At 43.8% G+C, this 17,410-nt stretch overlaps 1 protein-coding gene across 5 annotated transcripts in view; it reads left to right on the top strand.

The window, feature by feature from the left end:
* Positions 1 to 17,195, top strand: part of KANK1 (KN motif and ankyrin repeat domains 1) — a 190,968-nt gene extending 173,773 nt beyond the window's left edge. For 2 of the 5 annotated variants that reach the window (XM_033440230.2, XM_033440228.2), the window contains exons 5-13: positions 2,774 to 2,971; positions 3,622 to 3,730; positions 4,906 to 5,148; positions 6,553 to 6,640; positions 9,635 to 9,854; positions 12,458 to 12,600; positions 13,236 to 13,436; positions 15,513 to 15,611; positions 16,185 to 17,195. In XM_033440230.2, coding sequence (XP_033296121.1) covers positions 2,774 to 2,971; positions 3,622 to 3,730; positions 4,906 to 5,148; positions 6,553 to 6,640; positions 9,635 to 9,854; positions 12,458 to 12,600; positions 13,236 to 13,436; positions 15,513 to 15,611; positions 16,185 to 16,247 — 1,364 coding nt within the window. In that variant the 3' untranslated portion in view covers positions 16,248 to 17,195. The remainder of the gene's footprint in view (positions 1 to 2,773; positions 2,972 to 3,621; positions 3,731 to 4,905; positions 5,149 to 6,552; positions 6,641 to 9,634; positions 9,855 to 12,457; positions 12,601 to 13,235; positions 13,437 to 15,512; positions 15,612 to 16,184) is intronic. The other 3 variants (XM_033440233.2, XM_033440232.2, XM_033440234.2) reach the window with 2 other exon arrangements.
* The last annotated feature ends 215 nt before the right edge of the window (positions 17,196 to 17,410 follow it).

Raw genomic sequence — 17,410 nt, 5'->3', positions numbered from 1 at the left:
GAGGAAATAGAAATGGTGCCAAAGCCTTGAAAAGAGTATGGGTAGAATTCTGCTGGTAAAGAAAGCTGAAATTCTAGGCTGGTAGGACAGTCTAGTAAGGAAGGGCACAGAGGAGGGAGTCATTAAGTCAGCAGACCACTCTGAATGAGTAGAGGGTAGGAGTTGTTGAGCAGTTAAACTACCCCAGGAAAGAAGAAGCTGTCCATGTTCACTGTGAAGGATCCTCAGATGCCTGCTTGAGAGGGTGGACCTTGATTGGAGAAGCTTTAAAAAGCCCTAGTTTATAAAACTAAGATCTGGAGGAGTATTTGCCTCCAGTGGGAAAATTATCTGGAAAAGGGCAGCAGGTGGGAAGTGTGGATTTACTGGGTTGTTAGAAACGTTCTATTTCTGAATTAGGGAGGTGCTAACACAGGCATGTACATTTCCGAAAATTCATCAAACTCTACACTGAAATTCTGTGCATTTTACTGTATATAAATTATACCTCAATTTAAAAATATTTTTTAAAGCTGTGTTTAGAAGGAAAGAGAACCTATGGATTAAAAGACTTAAAAACCATAGCAGCCAGTGGAAATATAGGACTGAGGTTCTGATTCAAGCACTCTATAAAAAAAATTTTAAGAGATCATTGGAGAAATGTGAATACTGACCAGATATGTGATCATTTTAAATTCTCTTTTTTTAGATTTGATAGTTTTAGCTTTATACTTACTTTTTGAGAACTGTGTTAGGAATATATACTAAAATATTTATGAATGAAAGTGGTAGGGTCTTCAGCTTGTGCTTCAGAGGAATCCAGTTTGAGTGGTTGGAGGAGGTGTCGATGAGCCCAGATAGCTGATCATTATTGAAACTAGTGCTGGGGACAGAGGGGTTTATTATACTGTTGTCTACTTTTGTGGCTGTTTAAGGTTTCAATAACAATAAAAACTATTTATGTATTTGCATTTTAAAAATCATTGTTGGTCCTTGAATGGAGAAGTGGTTAGTGAGTGTTTCTCTAGGAAGTATTCTGGTACTTGAGGATTAACATACTGAGACTCTTTGGAGGTTACTGCAGTAATTTCAAAGTAATGATGAATGAAGTTGGAAAAGGAGGAATGAAGACAAATGCCCTGCTTTGTTTACTTCAAGTAAGACAAAGGAACTTGAGACATTTCTTATTTGCTGTTAGGGGGACACATCAGGTCCTGGGGGCAACTGAGTATTATTTGGAGGACTACAGTTAGTGCTGTCTGTGTGTGCTGAGGAGGGAGGTGGATTTGTGAAGGAATCACCAGGGAGCACCCCGTGCCTCCGGAGCTAGAGGAGGGAGCATTGTGAGTGGACAAAGTACCATTTGCAGAATTAGGAAATGTCAGCCACACTAAAAATTCTGTGATATACTTGTGTGTGTGTGTGTGTGTGTATAAATTACGTAATAATAATCCAATTTTTCTGCTTCACCAGTAAACAAATATTTTTTAAAATATAGTTTAATTTTTTTTTTTTTTAGAAATTTATTTATTTTTTATTTGTTTATTTTTGGCTGCGTTGGGTCTTTGTTGCCACGCAGGAACTTTCTCTAGTTGTGGCAAGCGGGGGCTACTCTTTGTTGCGGTGTGGGCTTCTCATTGCGGTGGCTTCTCTTGTTGAGGAGCACGGCCTCTAGGCATGCGGGCTTCAGTAGTTGCGGCACGCAGGCTGAGTCGTTGTGGCTCGCGGGCTCTAGAACGCAGGCTCAGTAGTTGTGGTGCACAGTCTTAGTTGCTCTGCAGCATGTGGAATCTTCCCGGACCAGGGATCGAACCCGTGTCCCTTGCACTGGCAGGTGGATTCTTAACCTCTGTGCCACCAGGGAAGTCCAGTAAACAAATATTAAGTACCTAACATATGTAAAAGCAACCTAGAAGATGTGGTGAGAGAAACAAAGTTGATTAGAACCATGTGGCACCCTCAAAATATTTACAGACAAGAAGGGAGTCTAAGACAATCACGCGAATCAACTACTACATTGTATTATAGATCTTATAAGAGAGTCTGAAAGATGGGCCATGAGAGTTCAGAGAAAGGAGAGTTAATTTCCGGTAGGGAGATGAGGGAAGGCTCGGAAGAGGAAGCGATGGGAAGGTTGGCCATGTGAGGGAGGGTGGGGAAGGAACATCACCAGGTAGAAGAAAATAAGCTAAGGCAGGTGTGCTCTTAGGAGAGTAAGAGACCCCACTTTCTACACTGGGAGGAGTTCCATCTACTGGGGTGCAGTTCGCACCCCAAAAAGGACCACAGGTATAGTGGGAAATAAACTTGGAGCGGTAAGTTGGTGCCGAGTGGCAGATGGTGTAGAATCTGGCTAAATAGTATGGACTACGTTTCCTGAGTGGTGGGGAGCTTTTTAGGTTTCGTTTTAGCTGGAGTTAGGATGGGATTTGAGCTGAGTGGGAGTTCTACTCTGCAGCAGTGCGGGAGAGGGGGAAATGTGAAGGAAAGGGGACAGTCAGGATGCTACACTGGTGGCCCAGGCCAAAGTTAGGTGGTAGCACCAGAACAGAGAGAAGAGAGGCACTGTGGAGTTGGACCGATCCAGATGTGGTCATAAAGGGAAGGGATCACGGTCAAGAAGGCCTTGGGGGTTTGATTTTGGATGGCTTGGCTATTAATGCCAATTATGCAAAAAGAAAACACCAGAAAAGCACTTGAGAAAAGGATGAGTTGCAATAATTTTTTATACCATTTAGCCCATTTTATTTGGTCCTAGCATCACACACTTCTACAACCTTCTCCTTCCTGACAGGCAGTAATTTGGAATACACCTGTAAGTGTGGAAGTCTTCAATCAGGCGGGCCATTAAACTCTCAGACATCCCGGCATGAGCAAGAGGTGGGGACCACAGAAGGGAAGCCCATCAGCAGCCAGGATACCTTCCCCACTCAGGAAAGCACGCTGTCTCCAGTGAACCTGACAGATGACCAGATAGCCGCTGGCCTCTATGGTAACTTTCCTCACTTACGGCCCCTCTCGGCATCAGGGTTCTAGGACCAGAGTTGTCAGCATTCCAATCTAATGCCCGTGTGCCTTATAAATTGACCTGGAAGAATGATTACACAGTTGTTAGGAAGGTAGGCCTAGATTATCTTTAAGATTATCAAAGAAAGCCATGCAGTCCCCTTAAGAAAACTCATCTGATGTTGCAAATTACAAAATATTTTAAACAGCATTTCACTCTTTCATAGTTTGGCAGGTATAAATTTTTTTCCAGGTTATCTCAACTGAAAAAAAACCCCACTAATAATCCCTATCTTAGTGCCTAGATGGTTTCTGAGGATCAAGTGAGACGTGACATCACTTTATAAACAGTAAAGCCTGATACAGATGCTAGTTGTCACTGCTTTTGTTACGTCTGGAAGGACGAATGGTTTTTTTTTCCACTTAAAGAACATTATTAATGGAACTTTGAAGTATTTTCTTTGCATGCACACAATTTTCCAGTGGATTTTGGGCAAGTTTCTCATATATACATGCCAAGGTCTATATTAACATGAATAAAAAAATAAATGTACATGAAGAAAGCGTACCTATTCACTTAACTTGTATGGGTATGAGTTGTATTAATTTTGATCACCATGATTCACTTTTCCACAGTATGTACAAATAATGAAAGTACACTGAAGTCCATCATGAAGAAGAAAGATGCCAACAAAGATTCAAATGGAGCGAAAAAGAATCTTCAGTTTGTTGGCATTAATGGAGGGTAAGGAAAGATGGTGGTACTAGTGTTTATACGCGGTCTGTCTGTTTCCTTTGCCTCCTGCCTACTCAAGTCATATTTAAAGGTGCCTGGTCTGGAATGCTACCACATCTGGGTGACGGAAGATTCCCTCCTCAGAAAGGTGCATTTGGGCTTCTCTTCTCTCTTCTTGCTATCTTTAAGGATATTTCACTCTTGAAAGGATACGTGATGAAGCTGAGTAATTTACATCTTCTCACCTCTGATCTGAAACAAACAGTCTTCAACAAAAGCAACAGGCAGCAGGTTCCCTGCTGTACAGCGTGTACTTAACTGTATCAGAACTGAGCAACAACCAGAGACTGAGAACATCACTCCATGGTCCAGGGATAGTCATCCACTCCTTCAGAATGGGTTGTTTTGCTTAGCTCTCCATGTTTACAGACAAAATAGTAGGGCCTTTCACCTGAAGAGTAACCTCGCCATGCCATCAGTTCTTTGCTTTCTAAATAGAATGTGTTTTAGTTGTTTATTCCTTCTCCTTTAATTGGCCCAGATCAATAGTTAAGCCTGTTTGTCTTCCTACAGTTGAATCAAAGCAATTAATCTATTAATCCATTCATGGCCTTGACAAGAAAGCAATAGTGCAGAGTTAGTTGAGATAATATTTATAGTAGTGCGTACCACAAAGATATAACAGTGCTGTCTGTTTTCCAAATCTTTAACGTTTTATTGGGTAATATGTCCCACAGTTTGGAGAGTGTGTACCAGAGAAACTATTGGTAACTTACATAATATGTTCACCTTGGACACTGGGAAAATTAATGGTACAAAATAAGAAGAATGAAAGGGGAAAAGAAAAGGAACAGCAAAGATGAAAACCTACAGACCTGGTTTCCATAAAATGAATTTCCTTTGATTTATATTAAGCCAGAGGTGCTATATATATATATACATTTTTTTTTTCTGCAAGTGGTATGTGATACCACTTGGCAACCTAGGTTATTCCTTGTTAAGTGAGAACCCATTCAAAACCACCAGACTTCTGAATAGACCTTCCTCCGCACTTCTAAGTACAGGGTCTAAAACCACTGATGAAATTTCTGGAGTCAGTTAGCAGGTTTCCCTTCATAAACATTTCTGTCACTGGGTCTTTATGGGCACACCTTGCATCTCCTGAACTCCCAATTGCCACCTAGGTATGAAACCACTTCAAGTGATGATTCCAGCTCAGATGAAAGCTCTTCTTCCGAGTCAGATGACGAGTGTGATGTCCCCGAGTATCCTCCTGAGGAAGTGGAGGACGAAGAGGAGGACCAAGACACTCGGGGGATGGCAGAAGGCCACCACGCAGTTAAGGTGGAAGGTCTCACGTCCAGCAGGGTGGAAGATGAAATGCAGGTTCCAGAATGTGAACCTGAGAAGGTGGAGATCAGAGAGAGGTGTGGTACACTCCCCCCCCTCCCCTCACCCTTCCCATGTTTGATGTACTTTGGCAGTAGGATTGACCGATGAGGAGACTGTGCAGTTGAATCTATGAGTTTGGTCTTTCCACTCGCCAAAGGAGGGCTGAACTTTACCTGTGCCTCAGAGGTGTGTACCTCTTGTCATGATGCTAATAAATACAAGTGCAAAAATGATAACTGCTAGATCTCTTATAGTAGCAGAGAGAAGGGCTTGATATCTGTTCACCTTTGTTTCTTTAACTATTTGCTATCTACTATTACATGTGGAGTCACCATCCGCATAATTGTTAAGCACCACTAAAGCTTCCATTGTTTGAACAACCCACCTTATACTTAAAGATATATTAGAATTTTTTGTGACCAACACATTTCACATTTTTAAGTTTCAGATTTTATCATTAGCCATTTATCCTCATACAGGTGTCAGTACTGTTATTACAGGATCACTGTGTGTGAGAGGAACAGTTTTTGGCCTCAACCAAAGATCACATTTACCATAAAGATGATGTAATCAGTCACATGCCCATATTTTGTTGCTCATTGAGTGATTGGGAACACCACAAGAATGAGTTTGGGAATGTCGTAAACAGCAGCTGAAATATCAAATAAACACTCTGGTTGGCTGAAACACGTACCCAAAAGTGTAGACAATTTTAAAGACTTAGCAAATATGGAATTGATGCTTATAAAACCGGAGAGAGTAGAACAGTTGGAAATTTCCATATGGTTTTTCACCATGTGAAGTGTAACTAGAACATTTCAGAAAACTTATCTCTAATTTGGCAAATGAATGTTTAACTGCGTTAACACAAGGTAAGTGTCTTTAGTTTATATTTCCAAGTATTTTCAAATGGCTCAATAACTTGACATCTGTTGGTTTTTTCTGAACAGCTTTATTGAGGTATAATTTATATACCATATGTCATCTGACTTTTAAGTTTATATTTTCATGTGGGTTAAACAAACACTTCCTGAGTCACCAAATGTGATTTCAGATGTGTGGTCCACTGGTTAGCGTAATGGGTAGGTGGTAATTCAGACCTCTTCAACCCCTCAAGAGTAAAAATATTTTTAAGAATTTGAACAAAAGGAGCAATAAATATCCAGGTGTTATTCCATAATGTCACACAGGCCAGAGTGGCGAAGCCGAAAGCTACCCTCATGAAAAGATCCGAGCTCTGGCTGGAGGCCTTGGCTCTGTGTGGTAACGTCAGTCCTCGGACGCCTAGACTCCACCAGGCAAGCACTAGCGGCACCACAACCTGCCAGGGTTGACTTGGGGCCTCCAGTCTTGTAAAGGGTTATAGAGTTTCAGGTAAAAATGCCTTTCCTTTTGTGGCCAGTCATGAGCTCTCTTTCTTTTATTTTTTCCCCTTTTAGATATGAACTAAGTGAAAAGATGTTGTCTGCATGCAACTTACTGAAAAATAACATAAATGACCCCACAGCTTTGACCAGCAAGGATATGGTGAGTCTGACCTACAGACACTGTCCCCAGTCTGTACAAAGTGCCTGAGTGGACACCACAGATGAGGCCTCTCTAGCCTGCCCCTGAGCTGTTGTTGCCTGCATGCTTTTCCCCCAGACTATTCCTAGTGTGTGTGGGCAGAGTGAATATCCTGCTGCCCTGCTCACCAGACCACCCTGTGAACGTTTCCCTCAGGCCTGATTTCAGATCTCCTTTCTCCACCCTGTACTTTGCTTGGGAGCTGAGCATCTGCGAGGCATATAGTTGCACATGGAAAGGAGGGCTAATTTCAGTCATTCGTCACCTTTCTGCCTGTTCTGTTGCTTACAGAACTTGTGATCTAGGGAGCAGAATCCCAGAATTTTTTAAGTTAGCCTTTGTTTTTAAGAGAAACCTATCTGGACCGAGGTCAGCATTCCTTTCAGTTATGAAACTGCATATTATGTTCTGATGTGGAATGCAGGCAGTCACTATTTTTAAACCTAGAAATAACTGCACTTATCTTCTCGCAGCTTGAGATTCAGAAGCAAAGAGGTTGGTGGTTGCCTTAGGGAGCACGAATAGCATAACATAGGACAGATAAATGTATCCGTGGCAATGGTGAATCTGATATCCTTTACAAGTGTTGCTCTCCCATGCATTGGTGACATTTAGATGTGTGGCTTCTTTCATAGGTTAGACCAGCCTTCTGGTTGACAGCTCTATTCAGTGCATTGAGAAAGTGTAGCATCTCATGTTACTTTAGATAGTAATGTGCATTTGAATCTTTGCATATTAGCAGTAGATTTAATATGAAAGTTTTATGCTAAATAACTTAAGTCCGCAGCCGGTGAGAAAGTTGTTTCATAGGTCTCATGGGTTTATAGAATTATGAAACCAAAATGTTAAGCCTAGAAGGGATTTATGGAATTATCGAACACTGGAAAGGCAAATAGTCTTCCTCATACAACAAACACAATCTGAAGAAGAATTGGTGATGGCTGGCACAGGCTTGAGAAGCACATGGGTGCGTGTGTCTACGAGGCCACTCTATTCTGGTCCATCCTGCTTTAACTGAGGCCCTAAAGATTACGAGTCTTGCCTGGAGCGTCAACTGCTAGTTAATGCTGGGACTAGATTATACATATCTTAAGTACTGGTCCATGTTTTGCTTATCCCAGCTAAAGCATATTACCTTATTATATGGCATCTTTTTTTTTTTAATTATGGTATCTTCTCCTATTTGTTTATATTGCTATAGAAACTTAAATTTATCATCAGAGCCAGCTGAATCTTGACATTCAAATACTGTGCTGAAAAAGGAGCATGGCAATGATGTTTATAGAAGGAAATACTAGACGAAGTCCCTGGCCTGGCCATGGATCTATATGTTGAACTCCATCAGTATAGACTAAGTGCCTGTCTATGCCTTGGTCACAAATAGTAAAACCAGGAAAAGTCACTGCAGTGTTAATGTTTCCTACTAGGTTTAACCTGAACTTAAAACTGGTGCTTTCAGACCCCAGATTTTATAGCTTTAATACACTTTTTCTTTCACCCTCCCCAAAATACTAGGTTATGTGGTCCTCAGGGAGGACTTTACATTTTTGTAGCCCCAATTGTCAAGCATTTTGTCGGGCATATACTCCAGGATTGCCACATTTTTTTTGTTGATTGGATATTCATTCAGTAAAGAAGTGTTTAAAGTGCTGTGCTGTGAAAAGTCTTGGACATGTGAATGATCACAATGCCAGGGCCATGTAACCATGTCAGGACACTGAATATGTAGCTGTAACTGAGTTCGACACCCAGACGCCATAATTTCCCTTTCTTCTGTGTGAGGCATCCAAAAAATGAAATCTGAATATGTGAAAGAGTGAGCAGAAGAAAAGAAAAATTAAGTGAATTATTTCCTGGCCAGGACCCTTTTCCTCCAGTGACCCAAACTATGATTGAGTTGGATACACCTGAATAATTAGTAGCAGGAAGATAAAGAGATGGGTGTGTTCTGTAATCCCAGTTCCACCTTTTCTATAGAAAGAAGACTACATGGGTTCTGGTGCTTTTGACATAAGCTTTCCATCTTTCTTGATTTATTTTTAAACTTTTAAAGAACAAGCAAAGCACAAATGAATGATAAACTCATATGAAAGAGGGCCCATGAAAAAAGCATTGTGGTTTTCCCCATCTCCAGCACTGGCTCTGCCCAGTCTACATTGAACTTCATGTCCAAGTTTGACTTGATTATCCATGAAACAAATGCCACGTTCATGTGTCTACAGCCTAAGGGAAAGCAAGTGGGGCTGATGACCAGATACAGATGATCCTAATGGGAAAAAGTAATTTGTTTCAGACTTGCTTTTTATTCCCTTTCTGTGGTTGAACATTTGTATTTGGGATGGAGTAGGAATTGGGTTGCCTGCATGGTCATGGTCTCCCAGCCTAGTGCTGTGGAGATGCTGAAGGAGTTGAAGTTGGTCTGGACAGGAAGGAGGCAGCATAATTGTGTTAAGTAATTTCTCCTGTCCTGATTACTATGAAAATCATTTGCAAGGCCAGCGTACCTACATAATATTAATAGTTCAATAATAAATGGAGCCTGGCCTAAGTGGTTTACATGTGTTGCCTCATCACAAACACTGTGAAGGAAAGGTATTTTTACTATCCCCATTTTGCAGATGAGGAAACTGAGGCACAGAATAAGTATCTTCCCCAGCGTCGAACAGCTCATCAGTAGCAGAGTCAGAATTTGAGCCTTGGTGGTATAATTCTTGCACAGTGCTATAGGCCTATAGAAGTTACAATATGTGTGTGTGTTAAAATCAGGAAGGATACTTCGGTTTGGAATTTGAGGCTTCTCTGAGAGCTCTGGGTTTCATTAGTTGTTTTTTGAGAGCAAATTCTATTTGTACACACTTTTGACTATAAAAGGCCTGGTTTCTTAGGCTTTCAGCTAGGTCTCAGAAATGTCTATAAATAGAAGAACTAATGGCCGATGGCGCGGTGTTTTGGCAGCGGTTCTGTCTGAACACTCTCCAGCACGAGTGGTTCCGCGTGTCCAGTCAGAAGTCAGCCATCCCAGCCATGGTGGGGGACTACATAGCCGCTTTTGAGGCCATCTCCCCAGACGTCCTGCGTCACATCATCAACATGGCAGATGGGAACGGCAACACCGCCCTCCATTACAGTGTGTCCCACTCCAACTTCGAGATTGTGAAGCTGCTCTTGGACGCTGGTACGTTGGTTGTCCCTGTCTCTTCTCTGACAGACTCGGGCTGTGACTCATTTAGAAGGAGCTGGTTGATCCAGCTGATCCCCAGTTCTGTGACCATCCTAAAAAGCCTTTTCATTGCTTTCCCCTGTGATGTGGCAAGAATCGTTCTTGAGTCATTCATGGGAGGCTTGAGGTTTAAACAAAACGGGGTGACACAGACTCCAGATCTGTTTTGAAAGGAGGTGTTGAGGGTGTTCTTGCTGCAGTTTAGCTGTGTTCAGATGAGTTGTATCCCTGGTAACACACATGACTCATGTTCCTGCCTGAGCTGAATCATGCAGGCTTGGTGGGTTCACTGTCAAGAGGCAGAATGCTGCGCCTGGGGCCAGAGTCAAAGCTTTAGTGTTTGTGAGCTGCTCTCTTTGTCCTTGTTCCATACCCCGCTCCAGCCGCCTTGCAGAGCTGTGCAGTTAGTCAAGATGGGGGCCAGGCAAAGCCACTGTAACAGATTGTGGTAGAATCAACACCATTCCCGCCAAAATACACCCTGTTCCTGGGGAATCAGCATAGAGAAAAGAAAATGCTATTCTTACATCTGAACCATAGTAACGAGAGCAGTGAAAATTTTTGTCTGTAATTGGAATTTGCCATTCCAGAATATAGCCAGTGGATGTATTAAACATGGAGTGAGGCGGTGGCACATAGAAGGGTCCCCTTGCGACACAGTGAGCTTTCAACTTTTTGTTCAAAGGGAACAGCCCTGTGATACATTGAGTCTCTAAATCACTTTTATTTATTTTTGAAATACATATTTTTACTTCTAGTATAACTGATACAGAATTCACGGTACCTCAGTCTAATTAATGAGAACACAATGTGAACATCTGATTTAGAATATGCAATACAATTGTCCAATTTTCCCATTCTGCTTCTTGACCCAACTGTCCAATTTTTTTCTACTCTGTTTTGGGGATGTTGGATTAAGGCACAGAAGAAACCAAACAGATTTATCTTTTTTTTCTCTCCTAAGTTTGCTTGTCCCCAGTTTAGGGGCCATGTTAGGATAAAACTGTTTCCAGCTTAAAGGAAGGAATTCCAAGCCTCCTTCCTTTCAGACTTGCCAGACTATAAACAGAGCTGGTGATACTGTCAGCCAGAGTTACTGTTTAAACAGAGAAGTGGATGATATCCAGGAAAGCTAAGAACAAGATTTCAGGATTGCCCCTGAAAGTAACAGTTTAATCCACCCTTAGAAAATTTGCATGGACAAGATATTTTGGTAAATTAAACTATTTTAATTCCATTGTTGGATGGCTTTGGTTAATCACTTTTCTGGATTTACTTCACTTTTTACTGCTCACCATTATAGACTGAGATTGTGGCTTCGTAAAGCATGTTTGTGAATCTAGGATACTAGCAGCAACAGAGAAGAGGCGGACGCCAAAGAAACTGAGGAGCCTCAAAGACCATGTCTGCTCACCCGCTTCTCCATCAGACAACCTTTTTCTTTTCTTTTTCCTTTTCTACGTTAAAAAATACGCACTACTATTGGGCTTCCCTGATCGCGCAGTGGTTGAGAGTCCACCTGCCGATGCAGGGGACACGGGTTCGTGCCCCGGTCCGGGAGGGTCCCACATGCCGCGGAGCGGCTGGGCCTGTGAGCCATGGCCGCTGAGCCTGCGCGTCCGGAGCCTGTGCTCTGCAACGGGAGAGGCCACAACAGTGAGAGGCCCGCGTACCGCAAAAAAAAGAAAAAAAAAAAAAGCACTACTGTAAATGCCCTTATGTCCCTAGTGTGCTGTTGTTTTTAGAACTCAAGAACGTTTTCACGGTACCTTCTCTTCTCACTCCCAGTGATGGAAACACCCTAAGCATTTTAATTATATCTGGTCACACATAAAAAGCTTCTTTCCATTCCTTTCATTTTATTAGAAAGTGCTGAAGGAATTTTAAAAGGCCTGGAGGATAATTTAGGCCCTGAAGACTCCTTAAGAATTATAGGACTAGAAAAGGTCTGGGTTATTGGATCTGGGAGTCCCTGACAGTCTCTAAGGGACTTAACTGCAGTTGCTGTCAGACCACGATTCCTAGAGCTGGCTGTCGTGTGATTGGAATTCTGCTTCCAAGGGCCCCAAACGAGTCAGAGCAGCAAACTCAGGGTCTCAGAGTGAACAGAGGTTTATGAGTGGGGAATGCCATATTCAGTGTTCCCTATGTGAGCGTTTACAAATCCTTCTGTCCCTTGTAGCTCTCACCGCCTTCTTCACTCCAAAATGGTGATTTTCTAGACTCAGGTTAGTATCTAGATCCCACGTTATTGTTTATTCTTCAAAGCAACCATTACTTAGAACAGCCTCCTAGACCTCCAGGCTGTTGCAGTTCAACCACCAGTTGCAAACAAGAGGTGCTGTGAGAGCTTGCTGTCATTTGTCATGAAATAGAAAAAAATTTTTTTCTTTGGTTTGGTATGAAACACCTCTCACATTTCCTTCTGAGTCACTCCGGGACTTTGACTACCTAAGGCCATTTCACTGGGCTTTTCTAAACTCCATACCTTTAGTTCATGGGGACAACTGACGCTTTTAGGAGATGGCTCCTCCCTAAAGAGACTCGTGTCTTTGCAGATGTATGTAACGTGGATCACCAGAACAAGGCGGGGTATACCCCCATCATGCTGGCAGCCCTTGCCGCTGTGGAAGCAGAGAAGGACATGCGAGTTGTGGAAGAACTCTTTGCCTGTGGGGACGTGAACGCCAAAGCCAGCCAGGTGAACGCGCTTGCTTCAGGGTTTGTGCTGGCTGATGCAGCTCTGACCTGCCCGGGTGCCCCTGCTGTGCTCTCGCCACTCAGCACAGCCCATGCGGCTGCCCGGTGGTCCTTATGTCCAAATACACCGAGGAAACACTGGCTTAACTTCACATTGGAAACTTCTCCCTCCATTACCTTGCGTTCTCTCTGGAGTAGTATGCATGTGGACCATGGGTCAGCCTGCCAGTAAGTGACTAGGGATCCCCACCATGTACCTGGTGACCACTATTTCCTGACTGTCTCCATGTTATAGCATCTTCATGCCCAGCACAGAGCGCCTCTCATCCAGATGTGTTCACAGTTGCCTTGTGACCATCTTCTGCACTTTCCAGCTCCTAGCTGTCATAAGACAGATCCTCCAAGCTAAAGGGAAAAATTAACTCATTACTTTATGATATTACTTATTAGCTCATAGCTCACGAGAAACTAGTTTTTCCAATGCCTTTCCACCACTGGGCCCCAAGTAATTCCATGTCCATGTTTTCCCCTTTCATCACTCTCCCTCCTCCCCTTCCCCCGGCACAGCCCCACTGCAGGTCACACGCTGCCAGCCCAGCATGTGCTTCTGAAGTCCTCTGTCATTTCTTCCCACAGGCAGGACAAACAGCCCTCATGCTGGCCGTCAGTCATGGGCGGATAGACATGGTGAAGGGCCTGCTGGCCTGTGGGGCTGACGTCAACATTCAGGACGACGAGGGCTCCACCGCCCTGATGTGTGCCAGCGAGCACGGGCACGTGGAGATTGTCAAGCTGCTGCTGGCCCAGCCAGGCTGCAATGGCCACCTGGAGGACAATGTAAGCTGTCTCCAGTGGTCCTGCAGGCCCCTGGCCTGGACAGAGTTGCGGGGGGTGGGGGTGGGGTTCTGTGAGTGTTGCTTGACCAGGGGAGAGAACAAATCCTCCTTTATTCTCCTCAGGGATTTGCGTTGCCATCCAGGCCACTTCCCTTCACGGCCCAGCGTGGTAGCATTTACTGTTTGCAAACTAATACTCCCATTAACTAAAGGCAAAGGCAGAAAGATAAATAGGCCTCACCCCAAACATTTATAAAAGGAAGAAGGTGATGGGCATGTACGAGAACCAGTATACTGAAGTGGAATAAACAGATTTACAATACAGAATCAAATGTAGTAGGCAGTGTAGGCAACTAATGGGTACACTACGAAGAGAGGACCAGGCCCCCGGTCCATTTGGAAACCCTTCACCAGGGCCCATCAGAGTAAATAATTTGTGACATTTTATCAGCTAGGGAATCCGGACCCTCTTGGCTTCTTTTCAGCCCATCTTCGCACTCCTCCTTGGGCTGTTCCCATCATCGTCACTCTCATCTCCTTCCTCTCCCCGTTCCCAAGCTGTCTCATTCCCAGATAACCCCTTGACTGGAAAACATTCCAAGGAAACCTGCTGCTCTGGACGTCTCCAGACCAAAGGGGAGGAGTACCGATAGGTCACAGCACAGGAACTAACATTTAGGTGGCGACATGGTTCAAAGGTCCAAAGGTCCCAGAGGTCTGGCTGGGTTGCTTCTGGTTTTGAAAGTTTATCTCTGTGGAGCACAGGTTTGGACCAGAGCTTCCATCAGCCCCAAACCCTACTAAAAAGGCTAGAGGGAAAACATCCCCCTTTGCACTAAACTTGAGATCCTCGTGGGCTCACGCCAACAGGAAGAGCAAATCAGTGCAGGTATTTACTGGCAGGAAAGACTGACTGGTTTCTGCAGTTGCAGTGACCTCCCCAGGAGCACGTGAGCCGCGGTTGCACCAGATTCCCTTTACTTCCACTGCAGCAGAGGGCCAGTTTCCAACTTCTCTTTCCTTAAGAACAGTCTGTGTTTCGTGTGCCTCGTTTTTGTTTGTTTGCTTTTACTTCTACTCTTAGCAAAGAACAGCTGGTAGATCTAATAATAAGAGGCCATTGCACCACAGTAACTTCCAGAAATCCTGGTTCCCTCTGCCCGTTGTCTACTTCCTTATCCTTAAAGAAATGGGAGGGCATCCAGCTGGCCTCCAGAAGAAAAGTAACTCCCAGAATTCAGAGTGGGACGGAGGACCATAAGGTTCAAACCACACACAAATTGTTTCCAGCTGCTGGTGACCAGAAGGGCATCCTTATTCCAAGACTAGACAGAAAATAAGTTGTGCTGTTTTTGTCTTTTTGTTGTTACTACTTTTGGTTGAGGTAGAGTTGATGTCCAGAATGCTGTTTTTGTCTTGATGCATCTCCATGTCCATCTAAGTTCCTGCATCTTAATGGAAAGCAAACATTTAACTGAACATTTTTCTTTCCCATATTTAGTGTTTGCCCTCGTATTTCCATAAGATACATTTCTGCAAGGCAGCAGGATGTGGTGCTTACATGTAGATGTGACTCGGAGCATTCTCCAGGGGTGGCTAGGGCTGTAGGATCGGCTCCCTCCGCAAGAGGAAAGTTAAGAGATCCTTGGCAGACTGCAGGGCGTCAAAACAGACACCACGCTACTTGACCGTTCGTTTGTAATTATAAGGGAAAAAAAAAAAACCCACTAAATTATGTTTCTACCCCCTACCTTCACCTCCTGCCCGCTGCTGGTGGGCAGCCTGCTTTTGTTGAGTCTCCATGGTGTGCAGACCTACACACTAAGTACCACGAGGCAACAACAAAGGCAATAATGGGGTGATTCTTGTCTGAGGGCAGGGTAGGGGGCTGTGCCTCTGTCATCCTTGTATCCTTCAGGGCTAGCACCTAGAGGTCCAGAAAAGTTTCCTAAAAGACTGAACAGATGGCTAGATTGGGGAACCTTATCTAATTGAAAGAGTTTTGTGTTGTTACCCTTTGGGCTACCTGGAAGTTTGAGAAATCCAGCCTAGCTTGCTCTTTTCATCTCCTCTTAAGGATGGCAGCACCGCGCTCTCAATAGCCCTGGAGGCAGGACACAAGGACATCGCCGTTCTGCTGTATGCCCACGTCAACTTCGCGAAAGCCCAGTCTCCGGTCAGTGTTGTGCACTTGGCATTTGTAAACAGGCTAAAAGCCACCAGACTAGTGGGCCCCCTTCCTCGGGGAGTTGACAGGAGATACAGGTTTTATAATGATTCTGAAAATCAAGGTTTTAGTCCAGAACTGAAGAATTCATCAGTTTTGCCCCACCCAGAAGGCCAGGAGTGCTAATGGTTAGCACAGCACAGGCTGGATGCCTGCTTGTCCTCACGCCCTCACAGGAAGAGTTTATTCCGGACAGAATTATCCAAATGGCACACCTTGAGCCCATAAATACATATCGCCGTCCTGGCAGTTTTCTTAGAGCAGACAGGGAGCTGCAGCCTGTGGTCCCAGAGCTCACTCTGAGAGGGAAGTTGACTTCCCAGGACAACTGGACATGGCACTGCCAAGCCTGCTGGCCCCAGAGCTGCGCCCGCTAGTGGACTGTGTGCTGTGTTCCAGCTCTCCTCGCTCTGGCTTATAGGTGGTGCTCAGCTGTGGCTGACAGAGTTCCTGTGTCACAGAGGACACATCTACCTGAGGTCACTAATTAACCCCCAGTTTTTTTCCTTTCCTGGTCTCTAGGGCACCCCTAGGCTTGGAAGGAAGACATCTCCTGGTCCCACCCACCGAGGTTCCTTTGATTGATTATGTGCAAATACCGTCCATTTACATGCCACCACTAAGCTGCTAATTGTTCCTGTTGGGCTGACAGATACTGAATGTATTTTGTGCCTGAGCTCACCAGCAAACAGAACGCATAAAGCCAAGGGCTGAAGGCTGGAGCTGCCACAGTGGAAGCTGAGCCAGCAGGAGATTGCTGGCCAGGCACACACGCCTCCCTTCTGGCCATCTTCCGTCTGTGTAGGGCACACTTGCTGTTGAGTCTCTGCTCCGTTATGTACAGTTGTAGGAAATAGTAACCTGATCTGAGTGGGCAACTTTTGTTCCTTCTCTCCACCCCCTACCAGTGCTGAGAAGTATCAGGTTCTCACTGGAATGGTGTTTTTAAACTTTCCCACAAGTATTTATATTTACCAAACGTGGAACCATTGGAAAGCTCTTTGAAAATTCCATTCCAGGATGGTTTTGTTGATTTTTCTTTTGTCTTTATTATTTTAAAGTAAGGAAGTTGGGATGACTTTGATCATCGGTGAGTTGGGCCTGGGCTGGTTTCTGGTTTAAAAATAAAAGTTGAAACTCTCAAAAAGTTTAAAACTTAACAAAAGGAAGTCTTTTCAGTTGGTTTTATCTAGGTCGATGCATTACATGACGTTTTATTTAAAGGGTATCTATATAAAATTGATGCAGTATTTTCAACTTTTATATTCCATAGTAATTAAAGACCTGAAGAACGACATGTAACATTACCATATTTTTATTAATAATTGCACAACTCTGTATCTAATGATAAAATTTGAATTGTGTTAGAGAAATTGGCTATATATTTGCCTCTAGAGAAGCATAGCATAGTTCTCCACATATTTATGGATTCTTTTATCCCATGCCACATTTGCTTTGGTCTTGTATGTATTTAAATGTTTGAAGTGCCTTAGACTCTTGCCATATTTTCAAAATAAAATTTCATTAAGCTCTTTTGCTTGTCCCTGCTTCATCTCTGACAGCCGTCTGCCCCGATCCTATTGACTTACAGCAGTGGCAGCAAAAGCTGATGGATGGAGCGCATGGGTAGGGTGAGTGCCCAGTCCACTGGTCCAGGGTTCCGACAAGAGGAGACGTCTTCTGAGAGAACTACTCCGTTTCCAGCTCTGCTCATTACTCAGGTTGCACGTCATGAGTCTGAAATTTAA

Source organism: Orcinus orca, chromosome 6 (genome assembly GCF_937001465.1).
Source record: "Orcinus orca chromosome 6, mOrcOrc1.1, whole genome shotgun sequence".
Classification (NCBI taxonomy): Eukaryota; Metazoa; Chordata; class Mammalia; order Artiodactyla; family Delphinidae; genus Orcinus; species Orcinus orca.
This window is presented reverse-complemented; position numbering and strand designations above follow the sequence as displayed.